This window comes from Nuphar pumila, chromosome 15 (genome assembly GCF_984573655.1).
Source record: "Nuphar pumila chromosome 15, dmNupPumi1.hap1.1, whole genome shotgun sequence".
Classification (NCBI taxonomy): Eukaryota; Viridiplantae; Streptophyta; class Magnoliopsida; order Nymphaeales; family Nymphaeaceae; genus Nuphar; species Nuphar pumila.
Window position 1 is genome coordinate 82,226,935 of NC_143263.1, and position 16,353 is coordinate 82,243,287.

Genomic DNA, 16,353 nt, shown 5'->3' on the forward strand with positions numbered 1-16,353 from the left:
GTCGCAAAACCAGGTACGTTGGCAATTGGATCACCTTACTTTACCATTAGGGCTGGTAAATGAACTGAACATCTCGTTATAAACTCGTTCATGATCGGTTCATATAACCGGTGAGCCAAGTCACAACCTGATCGCTTAGCTTAAACGAGTCGAGCCTGAACACAGGGTGTTTGGCTCAACTCGGCTCAGGTAAACTCGTATATATAGATACAAATATATATTTTTAGTGTGATATATATTTCAAGTATAATAGATAAAGAGAAGGATGAAAAGAATGTACACAACACATAAAGAGAAATATGCATGTAAAATATGAACTATTAAATTTCAAATACAAAATATATATTGCAAGTGTAATATATAAATACTTACATTCAATGTATAATTAGCAAGGATTTTTTTACACTAGCCAGCTCGTCTTGCTCATGGATGAGCCAACCTTGAGCTTGGCTTGGCTAAACACGAGCATGAACCGAGTCACGAGCTTGGTCCATTGGTAATCGAACCAAGCTCGAGCATACCTTGTTTGGTTTGTTGGGCTCGTTTACCAGCCCTACTTACCATTGTGAAAACGCCTACTGTTACTGCAGTAGCTGCATGAATCAAAGCAGCTACTAAAGTGGGAAAAATATAGTGAAGATGCTTGGAGGTTTTGGGTTTTCTCAAACTAGCCGATCGTTACATATTTCCCTTGCTTTTCTTTTCAACCCTAATAAGATTGGGAAATATATTAAGTGGTACTAGAGCTTAACTAAGAGATCAGTTCAACAATTATTCATGACAGCTAGGTCTTTGCATTCAATCAATCACAAAAGGGCAACCAATGGTTATAATGATATCACAAAGAGATTCAATCATAATCACGTAAAAAGTTTAGGGTTATTTACAAAAACGTATCCAATAATTTTTTTTTATATTTCAGATTCCCACCCAAGAAAATCCGTAATTCAAATGCATACTTATTTTTATCCTTAGTTGTTCAAATGCATACCTATGTTAACTATGTTCCCCTTAACTATAGTTAATAATCAATAAATTCTAACCTGTACCAGTTTTACCCTCATTAATCTCTCTCTCTCTCTCTACAAACGACCCACCATTCTCTCTCATTTTACCCTCATTAGTATCTCTTTTCTTTATCCGATTTGCCCTCATTAATCCCCCCCCCCTTCTCTCTCTCCATTTATCAACAACCCATGATTCACTTTCCCTCTCGCTCGCTCATGCATTTAGGGAGTGGATCTAGATTTGGATATGGATCTATCTCTAATCTCAAGTGGTGTTGTGGATCTGTTAATGGCCAATCTTGTTGTAGGATTTGAGACGTGGTGTTGGGTAGGGATGCAATGGGTGGGAGTATTATTAAGCCAGATAACATATGACAAAATGATTCATATTGGAACAAAGCGTACTTGGGTCAAGCCGAATCCTTGTTAGAACAGGGTAAATAAATGTATCGAACTAGGTTGGGAATGAGTCTTACCTAACCTGTTTTACATGTTCCACATGAAAATCGATGTAATTTAGCTCATTTTTTGGCAGATCCAATACCAAAAGTTATCATATCACATTTGTATCTAGGCTTCTCGCATGATACCATGACAAATTTAGATATAAAAACCAATCTACTTTGAAATCTGAATTTAGTCTCTAGTTGAGCTTGACCAGACCCATATCCGATCTGTTTGCATCCCTAGCTTTGGGTTTATTCAAAACATGAAAAACATTTTGATGTGCATAAGAAAAATTGAAAACGAGTAAGTTTATGGATGTTGATCCAGATCCAATTATATTTGTTTACTCAACTTCAGTTCTACCAGAATGCCCTAGAGCGTTGTGGAGGGATAAGATTGTTTGGGATCTTAGAAATGAAAATATTAAAAACAAAGGAAACGATAAAGGGGATGGGAGAAACAGGGAAACACTTGTTCAGGGTAAAACTGATTTTTTTCAATAATTATGAGGGCAACATGAAGATTTTGAGGCAAAAATATGAACTGTCTCCTTGGAAACTAACCCCATGTATGATTCTAGTTAACCGTAGAATAAAAAGGGTATGCATTTGAATTACCAAAATTTCTAGGTATGAATCTGAAATATAAAAAACTAACTGTTTTTGGAAATAACCCAAAAGTTCATTGGATCTAAGCGGGACTAAGTTAACCAATTTGTGGATGTCGATACGAGAGAGAGAGAGAGAGAGAGAGAGAGAGAGAGAGGTTTATTAATACAACCACTTGCTTTCTCTTCTGAGGTTCCCACATCTTTCATTAATAAGAGAATTTTTTTGTTGCTAGTTGTAGTGCTCACGCACCAAAGGACTCCCTTAGCTTCTTGGGGAAGTGGGAACTCCCTTCAGTTAAGGGCTGACCTAACACCCATAAATCATCTTAATTTAAGATTGACGCCTACTATGATTGAATGGCCTTAAAAATGATTGGTAAGACGCCCCCACCGTCGATCTTGAGTAAGGATAGATGGTCATAAAGGCCTTTGTAACCTTAAAAAGAGCAGTCACCCACCCCGAGTGGCAGCAGGCTTAAGGTGAAGGTGCTGACCCCTTCATCCTAGGTTCGACTCTCAGCGGGTGTGCGGGTGCCTTTAACTGGTGGGCTCCATAAGGGCTTGGGTGTCTGTGACCCCACCCAAGGTTTACCTTGCAGGGAGGCAGGGGCAGAGATAGTTCCTACCAATGATCAAAAGTGCAAACTGTCCACAAGAACTCTCCTGCTTTCTATAAAGTAACCAAAAGGGTGCCTAGCCCTTGGGACAGCTGATTAGCGAAGCAAAGGCGTTTAAGCCCTTGAAAACCATGGATCTTGCTACAAGCTTAATGCCTATAGTTAGGACTACTCTTATGAAACAAGATGAAGGGGCAAATGGCCCTCAAAACCTGTGAATCTCACAAGGGTATAACATCCATCGAAATCCACATGGTTTCGGTGAAATGATGCCATTAAAAGATGAAGCGGAAGAAATCTATGAAAAAACAGATAGGGAGAGAAGAAGGTGAATGAACAGGACTAGCTCTATCAATACTCATTGTTCGCTGATATACATTAGAGTCACTCTTAAGGTTATTAACAATAATTTTGACCTCCATGAACATAAAGTACTGACTCACATATATATCTGTTTACAGTACCTGTGTGCTTTTAAAGCTTTCCTGAACAAGGATCTTTTATCGGGGCTTTAGCTTCAAGGATGCACTGCAACAAAAGCCAACACAATGATAATAGTTACTTGAGATCAAGCATTTTTATCACATCAAGAGAGACCAGCATCTTTTTTCATCAAAGAAAGAAGAAAACATATTTTGATGAATGCTATATTAATACGATAGATTAAAGAGAAGAAGAGACAAACCTATTGATACAGTAACGTTTCCCGGTAGGTGGTGGACCATCATCAAAGGCGTGGCCAAGATGAGCATCACATACTGCACAGAGAACTTCCTGCCGAGGCATGAAGATAATTGACATATCTAATTTTGATTTCACATTTTCCCCAATGGGTTCATAGTAAGACGGCCAACCAGTTCCACTGTCAAATTTTGTACTAGACCTGAAAGAAAGCCAAGGCCAACACAGACATCTTCTCTTAGCATCAGAAGTAATTGCCTCACATAGTCAAAAATATGTTGAGCAAAAGCCACGATAACATGATATGAACTTCCGCAGAATGCGAAAAATGCCATCAGCAAAAAGAGCACTTACTCAAATAAAGGAGTGTCACAACAGATACAGTGGTATGTTCCAGGAGTCTTAGTGTTCCAATATTCCCTAAAATAGTCCCATAAAGAACAAAATCAGGAAGCAGTTGCACCACACAGGAAAAGTGCAGGTGATCAATAAGCTCCTTTGTCTCTTTTACAGACAAAACCAGCCAATTCCTCAGCATCATAAAATTCATTTATAAGATCCACAAGCCATGAATTAGTATACATAAAATGCATACAAAGGAAGGAACAAGGTCATACCCAGTGAAAGCCCTTTCAGTTCCCTTCTTCCGTGCTACATAAAACTGCTGTTCGGTAAGATGTTTTTTCCATTCATCATCACTGACTTTTGAATAGTCGACCTTTCCTGTTATAGCATAACAAACTATCAAGAGCCACACAATGAAACTGGAGCTGTCAAGCTAGATCAAAGATGAAAATCTGATTAAGTTTTTCTCGATACATCAAATTACAAAAGTGGAGTACATAAATACAACTTGTATTGGTCGACTATTTGGTCGACCCTTACTCCTCAAATGTAGGTATCGGCTAACCGGATAATCGTTATCCTATACTGGCTGCCTCCGCAAATGGGGATGACGATAAGTCCACAAATGTAGTTAACGAGCTGTAGATGAGCCCAAATGTAGTGACGATAAGCCCACAAATGTAGTTAACGAGATTTCATCTTAACTAGATGCCGCAAATGTAAATGATAAATCGTTATCAGTAGATAATGATTTATTTGAATCAACTAATACGCCCCCTTAAGTTGGAGCATGTGGATCGAGCATGCCCAACTTGGTCTTCAGAAGGGAGAGTTGCGCACTGCCCAAGGCCTTTGTGGAAACGTCTGCGCACTGTGAATGGGTAGGAATAAACTGAGTACGGATTAACCTATTTTGAATTTTCTTCTGAATGAGATGACAATCAATTTCAATGTGTTTGGTGCGCTCATGGTAAACAGGATTAGCACCAATATGCAGTGCTCCTTGATTGTCACAAAATAGAGTCATGAGAATGAAGGATCACAAAGTCTATCAATAAATATTTGACCAAAATGAGCTCACAAGTTACTAATGCCATAGAACGATACTCGACCTCTATAGATGATCAAGATTATCTCTTGCGATGATTATGGCATCCACGCACACCAATATGAATATGTGGTGAGCGTTCCCTGTGTGGGAGAATAAAGAGTAGACGGCCTTAGATTGAACAAAACCAATTTCCCGTAAATAAGAGGAGAGCTTCGCAAACCAGTTCTGCGAGGATTGTTTGAGACCATAAATAGACTTATGTAGGAGGCAAACTTGGTGCGTCCCCTGACGAGAAAATACGGGAGAAAGCCACATGTATACCTCTTCATCGAGATCACTATGAAGAAATGCGTGGTTGACATCAATTTGAAAAAGATGCTAATTAAGTATAGAAGCAATGGCAAGCAGGCATCGAATGATGACCATCTTGGCTACAGGAGCAAACAACTCATTGCAATTAAGACCTTCGATTTGAGTGTATCGGGCTTTATAACGTTCAATGGAACCATCAGACCAAAATTTAACTTTATAGACCAATCGACAGGATGCTTACCTTCAGGTAAGGTCATCACCATCCAAGTATTGTTCGCCTCAAGTGCTTGGATTTCAGCAGCCATGGCATCACGCCAATGTTGGTGTTTCATGGCTTGAACAAAAGTCTTTGGCTCGAAACTTTAAGTGATGGCGGCTAAGAAAATTCTATGTGAAGGAGAGAAGTGCTGATATGCAAGGTAATGGTTAAGAGGATGGTGGGTACTTGGAGCCACGTCACACGATTCATCCGATTGGAGTACGGGAGCTGCAGAGTAACACTTGAAATCCTTGAAGTATGAAGGTAGTTGGCGAGAACGATCAGATCTTCGAACTTGAGGCATATCTTGGGTGTTTTAGGTGGTGACAGGATTGGATGGGTTGTCTAGAGTAGACGATGATGTAGGATCATTGGAGGTATTCGGGATGGTGGGCAAAGGCTCAAGGGCTTGATACTGTGGTGAGAAGTCTTGGGGTTCAAATATGGGCATGGGTATAACATTATTAGCATCGATAGAAGGAGCTTTATGATCTTGAAAAGGGAAAACATTTTAATAAAATTTGACATCTCGACTGATAAATATCTTTTGAGATTCAAGATCATAAACTTTATAACCAACTTGACCATATGGATATCCTAAAAAAATGCATTGTTTGGCATGTGTGTCAAATTTATGGGTGTGATTGATCTTAAAAGCATAACATAAACATCCAAATATTCGTAAATGATCATATTTGAGTGCTAGGTTGTAGAACATCTCATAGAGAGTTTTACCCATCAAGGGTTTTGAGGAAAGTCGATTAATAAGGTATGTTGCAGTAAGAACACATTCCCCCAAAACTTGATTGGTAAATTTGATTGAAATTGGAGGGCCCGAGCCACATTCAATAAATCTCTATGTTTGCGTTCAACAGCTCTGTTTTGTTGCGGAGTTGCTACGCAACTATGCTGATGGTTAATTCCATTTTCTCTAAGATAAAGTTGCATGTCATTTGAAAAGAATTCGGTTCCATTGTTGGATCTAATGCTCAAAACATTGGTTTGAAATTGATTTTAAATCAACACGATAAATTTTTTGATAATATTGAATGTCTCAGACTTATACCTCATGAGATATACCCACGTGCATCTGTTGTAGTCATCTACTATGGTCAAGAAGAAATGAGCTCCTGACATAGAAGGAGTTTGATATACACCCCATATGTCGCAATGTAGTAATTCAAAAGGTTTGGAATACGATATGGTCCCATGGGGAAACGACAATCTGGTTTGTTTGGCTTTATGACAAATGGAACAATGTTCATGATTTTTTTTTCATTAACTTTATTGAAATTAATAAGAATTTGAAGTCGGGAATTTGATAAATGTCCAAGTCTAAGGTGTCAAAAGGAAGGGGATGAAGCATTCAAGGCATGGTTACCACCGTTTTCAAGTATGTAAAGATTCTCTTGCAGCCTACCCGTTCCAATCGTCATCTTTGAGTGCGGGTCCTGAAAACACAATGATTTTCTTTAAACACAACGTTATACTTCAAATCATGAATTAATTTACTAACTGAGATGAGGTTGAATTTGAAATGAGGAACATATAAGACATTCTGTAAAGTAATTGAGGATGTCAATATTGTAATGAAGTATGCAGAATTATAACCTAAAGATGCAAAAGCATCAACTAAGTCCAATAATGGACAAGTGCAAAAGCACAAGGAGCATACAAGCAAGAAGTCCACAATGGGACAATACAAAAAGGCTTCAAAAGGCAATGCCAACAAGTCAAGAATACAAAACTTTTTTTAAGAGAGCTTTAAAAGCTTGAGAAGAACAAGGAGGAACATCTCCTATTTATACACATCAAAAAAAGGAGAGAGAGACCATTGGGAGCTCCCTCATAGACTCGTTGGGCACTCCCAACGACTCCATGATGGGGGCCCTAATGCAATAAAAATAAAAAATAAAAAAAGTAAAAATTATATTTTGAATAAATAAAAAACCATAAACTAGAAAAATAGTTGCTTCTAGAAACAACTATGTGAAAAGACTAAAATGCCGCTATCGGGCAAACTAGACAATATATATATATATATATATATATATTTTAACACCCCCTCAAACTTACGGGGAAATAACCGAAAGTTTGCTAAGGAGAAAAATAAAGAGAAGAGCAGGAAGAACTTCGGTGAAGAAGTCCACCAACTGGTATTCTGATGTGATATACGACAATGTAATAGTTTCCCTCAGATATTCATCACGTACATAATGACAGTCCATCTCAATATGCTTAATACGCTCATGAAAGGTGTGGTTGGTTATGATGTAAATTGCACTCTTATTGTCATAGTCACTATGCCCATATCATTGAGAAGACTTCGAAGCCACACAAACTCGATAGCTATAGTGGCCATTGCACGATATTCGACTTCAGTTGAAGAGAGAGATACTTTATGCTGCTTCTTGCATCTCCATGAAATCATAGTCACCTAAGAACACACAAAAACCTATAGTTAAGACTCTATCATTAGGATTTCTACTCCAATCAGCATCAGTATAAACATATAAATCAAGTGAAGAAGATGAGGATAGAAAAACCCCTTGGTTATAGTATTCTTGATGTATCTGACAATTCTTAAGACAACACTCATGTGCACAGTGGTAGGAGCATGTTGAAACTGACTCGCGGAATGAACTGCATAAGCAATGTTTGGCCGAGTGACGGATAAGTATGTGAGAGACCCAACAAGTTGGCGGTAAGGAGTAGGATTATCGTGTAGAGTCCCATCTTCCAGCCTCAATTTAACATTAATTATTTCTGGGGTTTCTATCTTCTTATCATCTAAAATACCAGACTTAGTATAAATATTAGCAGCAAGTTTTATTTGAGAAAGGATATACACTCTGGGAGAGTACACAACTTCAATACCTAAAAAGTATCTTAAGAAACCTAAATCAGACATGTCAAAATTTTCTTTTAAAATATTCTTAATGCCACTGATTCCTTGTTTGTTACTTCCAGTGATAATCATATCATCTACAAAAAGTAGAAGAATAACAATCATAGAACCTGTACCTTTAACAAAAAGTGCAGTGTCAGTATATCATGCCAAGCTTTTGGAGCTTGTTTTAGACCATATAAGGCTTTGTTAAGCTTAAGATTTTTACCTTTTCCAATGCAAACCCCCGTGGAGGATCCATATAAACTTCTTCATTTAATTCACCATTAAAAAAAACAAATTTTATATCTAGTTGATAAATGGGCCATTGTTTAATAGATGTAACGGCTATGAGGGCCCTAACACTAGTCATCCTAGCGACCGAGGCGAATGTTTCTTTGTAGTCAATACTATACTCTTGAGAGTATCCTTTGGCCACTACTCTAGTTTTGTAACGTTCTAGAGACCCATCACTCTTGGTTTTAACTTTGAAAACCCATCTACATCCTATAGATTTCTTTCCTACGAGTAATGAAGTTATTTCCCATGTTTTAACTTTTCTAAGAGCACTAAGTTTTAAATTCATAGCTTCAACCTATTATGAAAGATTTGTTGCTTCATTATAATGAGATGGTTTATGATAGGAATGTAATGCAATTAGACATGACCTATATTTTGGTGTTAATGTGTCATATGATACAAATCTATTTGGTGGGTTGGAGATATGATTGGATCTCCTAAGGGATGTTTCCTCTAAAGCTGAACTTTGAGAATATTTCTCTAAAGCATTTAGAGGATTCCTTTCATCACGCCGGGTATAGGTTTGCATAGGTTTATCAACAATATCATTATTTATATGTGGTTCTTCTTTCATATTTTCATAATCATTTTCATTGATATTTAGAAAATTATCCCCTATGTCACCCAAAGAATCATCACAAGAATTCAACTCTTCTTGTGGCAAGAGATCAAATAAAAATGTATAATCAACTTCATTGTTTTCCTTAATCTTCTCAAAACCATTTTTATTTTCTAAAAAGGTTACATCTTTAGAAACATATAGTTTGTTATTTTTAGGATCAAAACATCAATATCCTTTTTGGTTTTCTCTATAGCCTATGAATACACATTCAATGGCTTTTGAAGACAATTTACACAAAACACTTACAACCAAAGATCCACAACCTATTGAAGTCGGGTATTCTTTCAAATAATTTTTCATAAGGGGATATGTTTTGTAATGATGATGAGACCATTCTATTTATCAAATAGGTTGATGTTAGAGCAACCTAAGACCAAAAACTTTTTGGAATGTCTTTAGAAAGTAGTGTCCTAGTGGTTTCTAAAATGTGCCGATTTTTTTCGGTTAATCCATTTTGTTGGAGAGTTCTAGGACATGATTTTTGGTGACCAATTTTATTTGATTCTAAATAATTTTAAAACTCATTTGAGAAGTATTCACCACTCGAATCAGATCTAAGAATAGAGATGTTGCTTGAAAATTAATTTTTGACAATCATATAGAATTTTTTAAAAAAAGAGAAGACATCGGATTTGAAATTAAGAAAGCATATCCATACATACCTAGTAAAATCATCAATAAAGGTAACATAATATGAATATCCTCCTTTCAATATAATGGGAGAAGGCCCCCAAACATCTGATTGTACTAATTCAAAAGGTCTCTTAGAGACAAAGGTTCTATTTGGAAAGGGAGTTGATTTCATTTTTTCAAAGATACAATCTTTGCAAACTAAATTTTTCTCATTACAAAATTTCCCCCCGAAGGGCAGAAGATACATCTTGAAAAAACTTGGATGCCTAAGTTTTTTATGCCAAGTTTCAATATTTTTATCTTGAACATAATTACAAAATGAGTTGAGGGAAAGATTTAAATAGTTCATGTAGTAGAGATCTCCCTTCCTATAGCCTTACCCAATCAGCTTTCCGGACTGGAGATCCTGCACGGAGCAACCTTTAGATGAGAAAGAGATTCCACATCCATGATCGAAAAGTTGTGAAACGAAAAAAAGATTTAAATTTAGTTGTAGAACAACTCTTACTTTTGGCACAAAAGAGTTTTTAGAAGAAATTAAAGTTCCAACACTTTTAATTTGTAAAGATGTTCCATCGGTAGTAGAAACATAGGAGGTTTTTGAATTAATGCATAAGTCGGGTAAACCATTCTCAAGAGGTGTCATATGAAAAGAGGCCCCCGAATCAAGGATCCAAGAAGACATACCTGGAGGGAAAGATGAACGACACTCGATGTGAATGGAGATTTGAGTAGCATTGGAAGTGCCTCTGATAATTAAGCAAGAGAAAAAGAATCTTTTCCTTTAATTGGTTCTTCCTTCCTTAGTGTAGTTTCTTCAACAAAAGCAACTTTGTTTTTTGAGTTTTCATATAACTTTGGATAATTAGGTCGTATATGACCCTGTTCATGACAATGATGGCAAATGGCTTTCTTATAACCTCCATTATAGCTATTTTGCCTCCAAAAGTATAAAGGCTTGTAAGTTTTCATGTGATTGTTGGGCTTAGATACGGCTAGCACTTCATCTCCTCCTTTTATCATACCAAGACGAGTTTTCTCTTGGCATATTTCGGCAACAACATCATCTAGAGGAAGAGGCTTAGATCTATGAAGGATGAAAGATCTAACTTGTTCATATTCAAGCTTAAGCCCATGTAAAAATTGGAAAAAGTGTTTTTTTTTTCATTTGCTCTCTTCTTAGTTCAACATCTTCACTCGCAACCCATTTGGGTTGAAGAAGAGATAGTTTATCCCATAAAGGACTAAAAGTGCTAAAATAATCACGGACACTCATGTCCCCTTACTTAATGGTACATATTTTTTCTTGGAGAAAAAATTGTCTTGCAAGATCGTTTTGTGTATGCATACCTTTCATGAAAAACCATGCCTCGTTTGCCTTGTGAAATTGGACTATGTTGGCACATATCTTGAGCTCAACATTATTTATAAATCATGCAAGGATCTTGGCATGTTTACTTTCCCAATCCTCCCTCTATCTTGGATTGGTGATCTTCAATAGCTTTAGTGCAAGCATTACCTTCTAGAGCCTTTTCTTGTCCTCCTTCCATTTTGGTGAGATTGAGTTGTGGTTTCGGAATAGAGCCCATCACGTATCCCCAACACCTTTTGCCTTTGAGGTTATTCTCCATGGTGGATGCCCACATCATATAGTTGGCACCATTCAACTTGAATGAGAGATCAATCTTATGCTCATTCTCCATAGTGACTTAGAAAGAAGGAGAAAGAATATGAAAGAGATTCCCGAATCACGATGTATCAATGATCACCTTTAACAAAACAAAGAGCACAACCTTGCTCTGAAACTATATAATAAAGTATGCGAAATTATAACCCAAAGATGCAAAAGCATCAACTAAATCCAATAATGGACAAGTACAAAGGCACAAGGAGCATACAAGCAAGAAGTCCCCAATGGGACAGTACAAAAAGCCTTAAAAAGGCAATGCCAACAAGGGGGAACATCCCCTATTTATACACATCAAAAAAAGGAGAAAGAGACCATTGGGAGCTCCCTCATAGAGTCGTTGAGAGCTCCCAACAGTCATATTTATGATTGTTGGAGCCCCAATGACTCCATGATGGGGGCCCCAATGTAATAAAAAAAGTAAAAATAAAAAAAGTAAAAATTATATTTTAAATAAATAAAAAACCATAAACTAAAAAAATAGTTGTTTCTAGGAAAAACTATGTGAAAAGACTAAAATGCCTCTATCGAGCAAACTAGACAATACATATATATATATATATATATATATATATATATATATATTAACAAATATGACACTGCAGTGTGAGTGGCAGGGGCGGGCATCCCATCAGAGAGGCCGACGGGTGGGAAGGAAATTGGCACCGAAGATGAAATATTGGATATTGAATTTGTGATGTGATCTGTGGCCCTTGAATTTATAATCCAACATTGAGATGCAAATAAACAAACTGATGGTTTGGGTATATTACCAGCAAGGTTGGCCAAAGATGGAGTATTTTGGTTACCAAGATTGACAATGGCCATGATCTTATCATATTGTTCTTGGGTAAGTTTGGGAAGAGAATGACTGAAAATTGGTTTTTCAGGTTCGGTTGTGGAGGAACATATATAGACATTAGCCTGGCTAGAGAAGTGAGCATTGGAAGAACCCCTTGATCGGTTAGAAAAACCATGAAGGTAATAGCATTTTTGCTTGATGTGACCCAGACGCCCATAATGTTCACATTTTGGTCTGGGACGCATCTGACCTATTTTCGATGTGTCAGCTTTGATAGGCAGATTGCTTTGATCGATTGCCGTGGCAGCTGGTTCATGGGATGGTGTGAGACGAAGGTCACGTTGTTGCTCTTTTTGAATGATCAATGAATATGCCTTGGATATATTTAGTAAGGGTGTCATGAGGAGTAATTGACTCCGGATGGCACTAAAACTGTAATTAAGGCCCATCAGAAATTGAATGAGCCTTTCTCGTTGCTGGAGTTCTTGAATAACCTTCATGGCTCCACACGAGCAAGGCAGAACCTCAATGTATGTGGACATTTCGTCCCATAATCCCTTTAGTTTGGTGAAATGAACTATTACTGAAGATTGTCCTTGCTTGAGATTGATTATCTCTTGTCGGATTTGATATATTCTGTGAGCGTTCGATTGGGAGAACCTCTCACGAAGCTCTGTTCAAACCTCAGCTGCGGTTTGAACATAGATAACGCTACCTGCTAGATCCTTGTGAATGGAGTTGAGCAACTAGGATAACACCATATTGTTGCACCGCTCCCATATAGCAATATTTGGTGATCATGATTTAGGTTTCGTGATTGATCTGTCGACAAAACCCAATTTATTCTTGGCACTTAGTGCTATAACTATGGCTCTACTCCACATCGAGTAGTTATCTTCAATAAGCTGTTGCGACACTAAGGATATCCCTGGGTTATCCGAGTGATGGAGAAAGAAATGATTAACTGTCGATTCTTGAGTGTTCTCAGATGATACTATCAGAAGCCATTGGGAAAAGCTCAAAGATGTTGTGAGCGGAGTTGATCTTCGGTCAGCAAAAAAAAAGATGTCTACCACGATGGGAGGATGAGAATTAGTGGCCTTGTAATGTGCGATGACCAAATTGCGGGTCTAGAAAGATAAGAAAAATGAAGTGCGCAGGATCAAAGTCCCTGCTCATATACCATGAAGAAAACTAAAGAATCAAAGAAAGATCAAAGATGAAAATCTGATTAAGTTTTTCTTGATACATCAAATTACAAAAGTTGAGTACATAAATACAACTTGTATTGGTCCACTATTTGGTTGACCCTTACTCAAATGTAGGTAATGACTAACCGGATAGTCGTTATCCTATGTTGGCTGCCTCCTCAAATGGGGATGACGATAAGTCCACAAATGTAGTTAACGAGATTCCTGTAGATGAGCCCAAATATAGTGATGATAAGCCCACAAATGTAGTTAACAAGATTCCTGTAGATGTGCCCAATTGTAGTGACGATAAGCCCACAAATATAGTTAACGAGATTTCATCTTAACTAGATGCCGCAAATGTAGATGATAATCAACTAATACTTAATGCATTCATATTTTCGCCCCCAAGAAAGAGGTTTGCCAACCCAAAGGGGTTTGACTTAGTAGAAGGGAGCCTTAGCTGCTAGGCAGGTGGTCAGATTCCATTCTCACAGACATCAGCTCCTTGCATAAAAGAAGGGGCAAGGACATTATGGGCCTTGCTCATGTCGAAGCAAGGCGACTACTCCTTGGGGGCAAGGGTGCACCACGGGTTTACACAATTGGGAAAGCGGCTGTAAGTACAGCAGGCTTAGACAGAGCACGACTAGGTTGCTGATCTCGGGGGCGGTTTCCCCGTTCCTCATGAAAAAAGAGAAAGAGTCTTGCCAAAAAAAGATAAGGTACACTAGAACACATTCAGCATGTCTCCAGAAGAAAAACAATTAAATTCTGCTATAATATATCATTGTTTCAGAAATGGAATTGCAAAGTCTGGAAAATCTCATATTGTATGGTGCCTTTTTCTAGGGGGAACAAGGTCAAGCCATTAAAACCATTGTAAGGGAAAGACACCATCGTGTACCATCATCTAATTACAAGACATAAGAGTCTATCACAATATAGAAATCAGCAAAAATTTACTTTGCTCAAGGAAAATTTCACTAAGACCAGAACAGTTAAAAATCCCTTTAGGGTAGAGGGTTTTCACAAGAACCCCAAATTTATAATACAAAAACAGGACTTACAGAAACCAGGAAGATTCATGACGGATTCAGTTGGGTATTGGATATATCTTAGATTCATATTAGAACTAAGGCTTCTTCATGTTCTTTTCCAATAAAAGAGTGATTCTAGACTCTTATTGATAGTTATTTCCTTTATTTTCTGTCTATCTTCATTGGTTTTCACTACAATTTAATTTAGCACACATTAGCGCAAAGCAGTTCGTGACAGCAGCATATATTTGTGCGGTTCTACTCAGAACTCCTGCATCAATTCATTACAATACCATATTTTGGTGACAACAAAGTAAGTTTTTTCAAAATCCTGAACTTTGGGAATCACGGTCATTTCCAACAGGCACAAAAAACCACACCCTGATAGATATTTTTGCGGTGGCCAAATATTAAACATTATAAAAGCGCAAGATAGCTTGATTTCTGCATGATTCCTCATCGTTTTTGGTCGTTGGAACAGACAAGTTTTCAACACTACAGACTGAAAAGAAGAAAACAGATAACCAATCGTTGAACTATTGAAAAAGAGAAGGGGTCGAGAACCAAACTAAACCAAACCTTGGAAGGCGTTTTCTTGGCTCATCGCAGACGGGGACGAACCCATCAGCCGTCGTCGAAGGGTGCAGTTGTTCGTACGAGGCGCAGTGAGAGCGAATCTGCTGAGGCTTCTCGTCAAGGTCGCCTGAGCCGTCGAGGAGAACGCGAAGGTCGCAGAGGAGGATGAGCCGAGAAGGTGATATGCCATATCACGCGTTGTTGTCCAGGCGTCAGTGCTCCACCTACCCCACGACTTATCATTTCGCGTACAGACGTGGCAGCAACATGATCCCCTATGTCACCTCCCTTATCTCCATGCCCCTCATGAGAATTTCATTAATGCAAGTTGTCCTGATCTATAAACGTGATCTAGTCTTTCGTTTAAGCGATGATCAACATTTAAATCACCAAAATCTGATTTGTATGCAAGATTTTTTTTGGCGATTAACAAAATCTACCAAATTTTGTAATTTAAAAAAAACAATTTTTTATAAAAAAAATATGATCCAAAGGTTGTTTTTTATTAAATAGACCATGTTGAATCCATCTATAAGGTCGGATTTGATCATGTTTGCTTTGGTCATAAGTGGGTATGAAAAATCACAACTAGAAAGTATAAGTTTTGATTGTTGGTCACAAAGGCACAAGGTCAATATTTCATACTATTTAAAGGCAAGAACAATAACAACTGTCCAACACAATCACAAGTTACACTTTTCTCACTTTTCACTAACCTTGAGAAAGTGTTTTGATTGTGATCTACAATCACAAGACCTTGAGAAAATCCAAGAGCCACACCATTTTGCAATCATTTTGTTTGACTAAATAAAGGTCAACTGGATGATTTTAAGACCAACCAAAGATGTCGTACATGGTACTCACTTTTGGCACAATTCTGACTTTTAGCCGCAATTGAAAAATATTACCAAAATGGCAGATTTACTATTAAAAATATAACAAATATGGCGGATTTACTATTTACTTACTGTTTACTTTACACTTTTGCCCTCTTGTCGCCTACAAAAGTAGCTGCCTTCTTTAAACCATTTTTGTCAATGTTGTCACCTAAAAAAGAACTAGGCTCCATGTAAGTAGGGGTGACAATCTTGTCGGGTTGGTGAGTCGACCTGACGGGTGGCGGGTCAGCATACCTCAACCCGAACCCGACCTGTTTATTAAACGGGTCGGCTGTGGCAAACACGAACCCGACCCGTTTAATAAATGGGTAACTCGACACGACCCACCAACTCATTTAATAAATGGGTTGGGTCGGGTAAACAGGTTCTCAGGTTTGCGGGTCAGGTT

At 37.8% G+C, this 16,353-nt stretch overlaps 1 protein-coding gene across 1 annotated transcript; it reads right to left on the reverse strand.

Moving 5' to 3' along the window:
* Window positions 1–3,010: 3,010 nt before the first annotated feature.
* LOC149815787 (peptide methionine sulfoxide reductase B1, chloroplastic-like) lies at window positions 3,011–15,322 on the reverse strand. Its single transcript, XM_089988399.1, has 5 exons — window positions 15,070–15,322; window positions 3,980–4,085; window positions 3,717–3,782; window positions 3,367–3,564; window positions 3,011–3,209 (listed from the first exon to the last, which is right to left on the reverse strand). Exons 1-5 carry the CDS (start codon window positions 15,254–15,256, stop codon window positions 3,182–3,184), a joined length of 585 nt encoding a protein of 194 aa, XP_089844525.1. The 5' UTR covers window positions 15,257–15,322; the 3' UTR covers window positions 3,011–3,181.
* Window positions 15,323–16,353: the final 1,031 nt, after the last annotated feature.

Bases quoted from the DNA above. Each gene is read 5' to 3' on its own strand.
- LOC149815787 (XM_089988399.1), bottom strand. From the start codon at position 15,256: ATGGCATATCACCTTCTCGGCTCATCCTCCTCTGCGACCTTCGCGTTC. The intron at 3,565-3,716 runs GTAAGTGCTCTT...GCTTTCTTTCAG, and splicing joins TGTGACACTCCTTTATTTGA to GTCTAGTACAAAATTTGACA. The intron at 3,210-3,366 runs GTTTGTCTCTTC...CTTTTGTTGCAG, and splicing joins AAACGTTACTGTATCAATAG to TGCATCCTTGAAGCTAAAGC.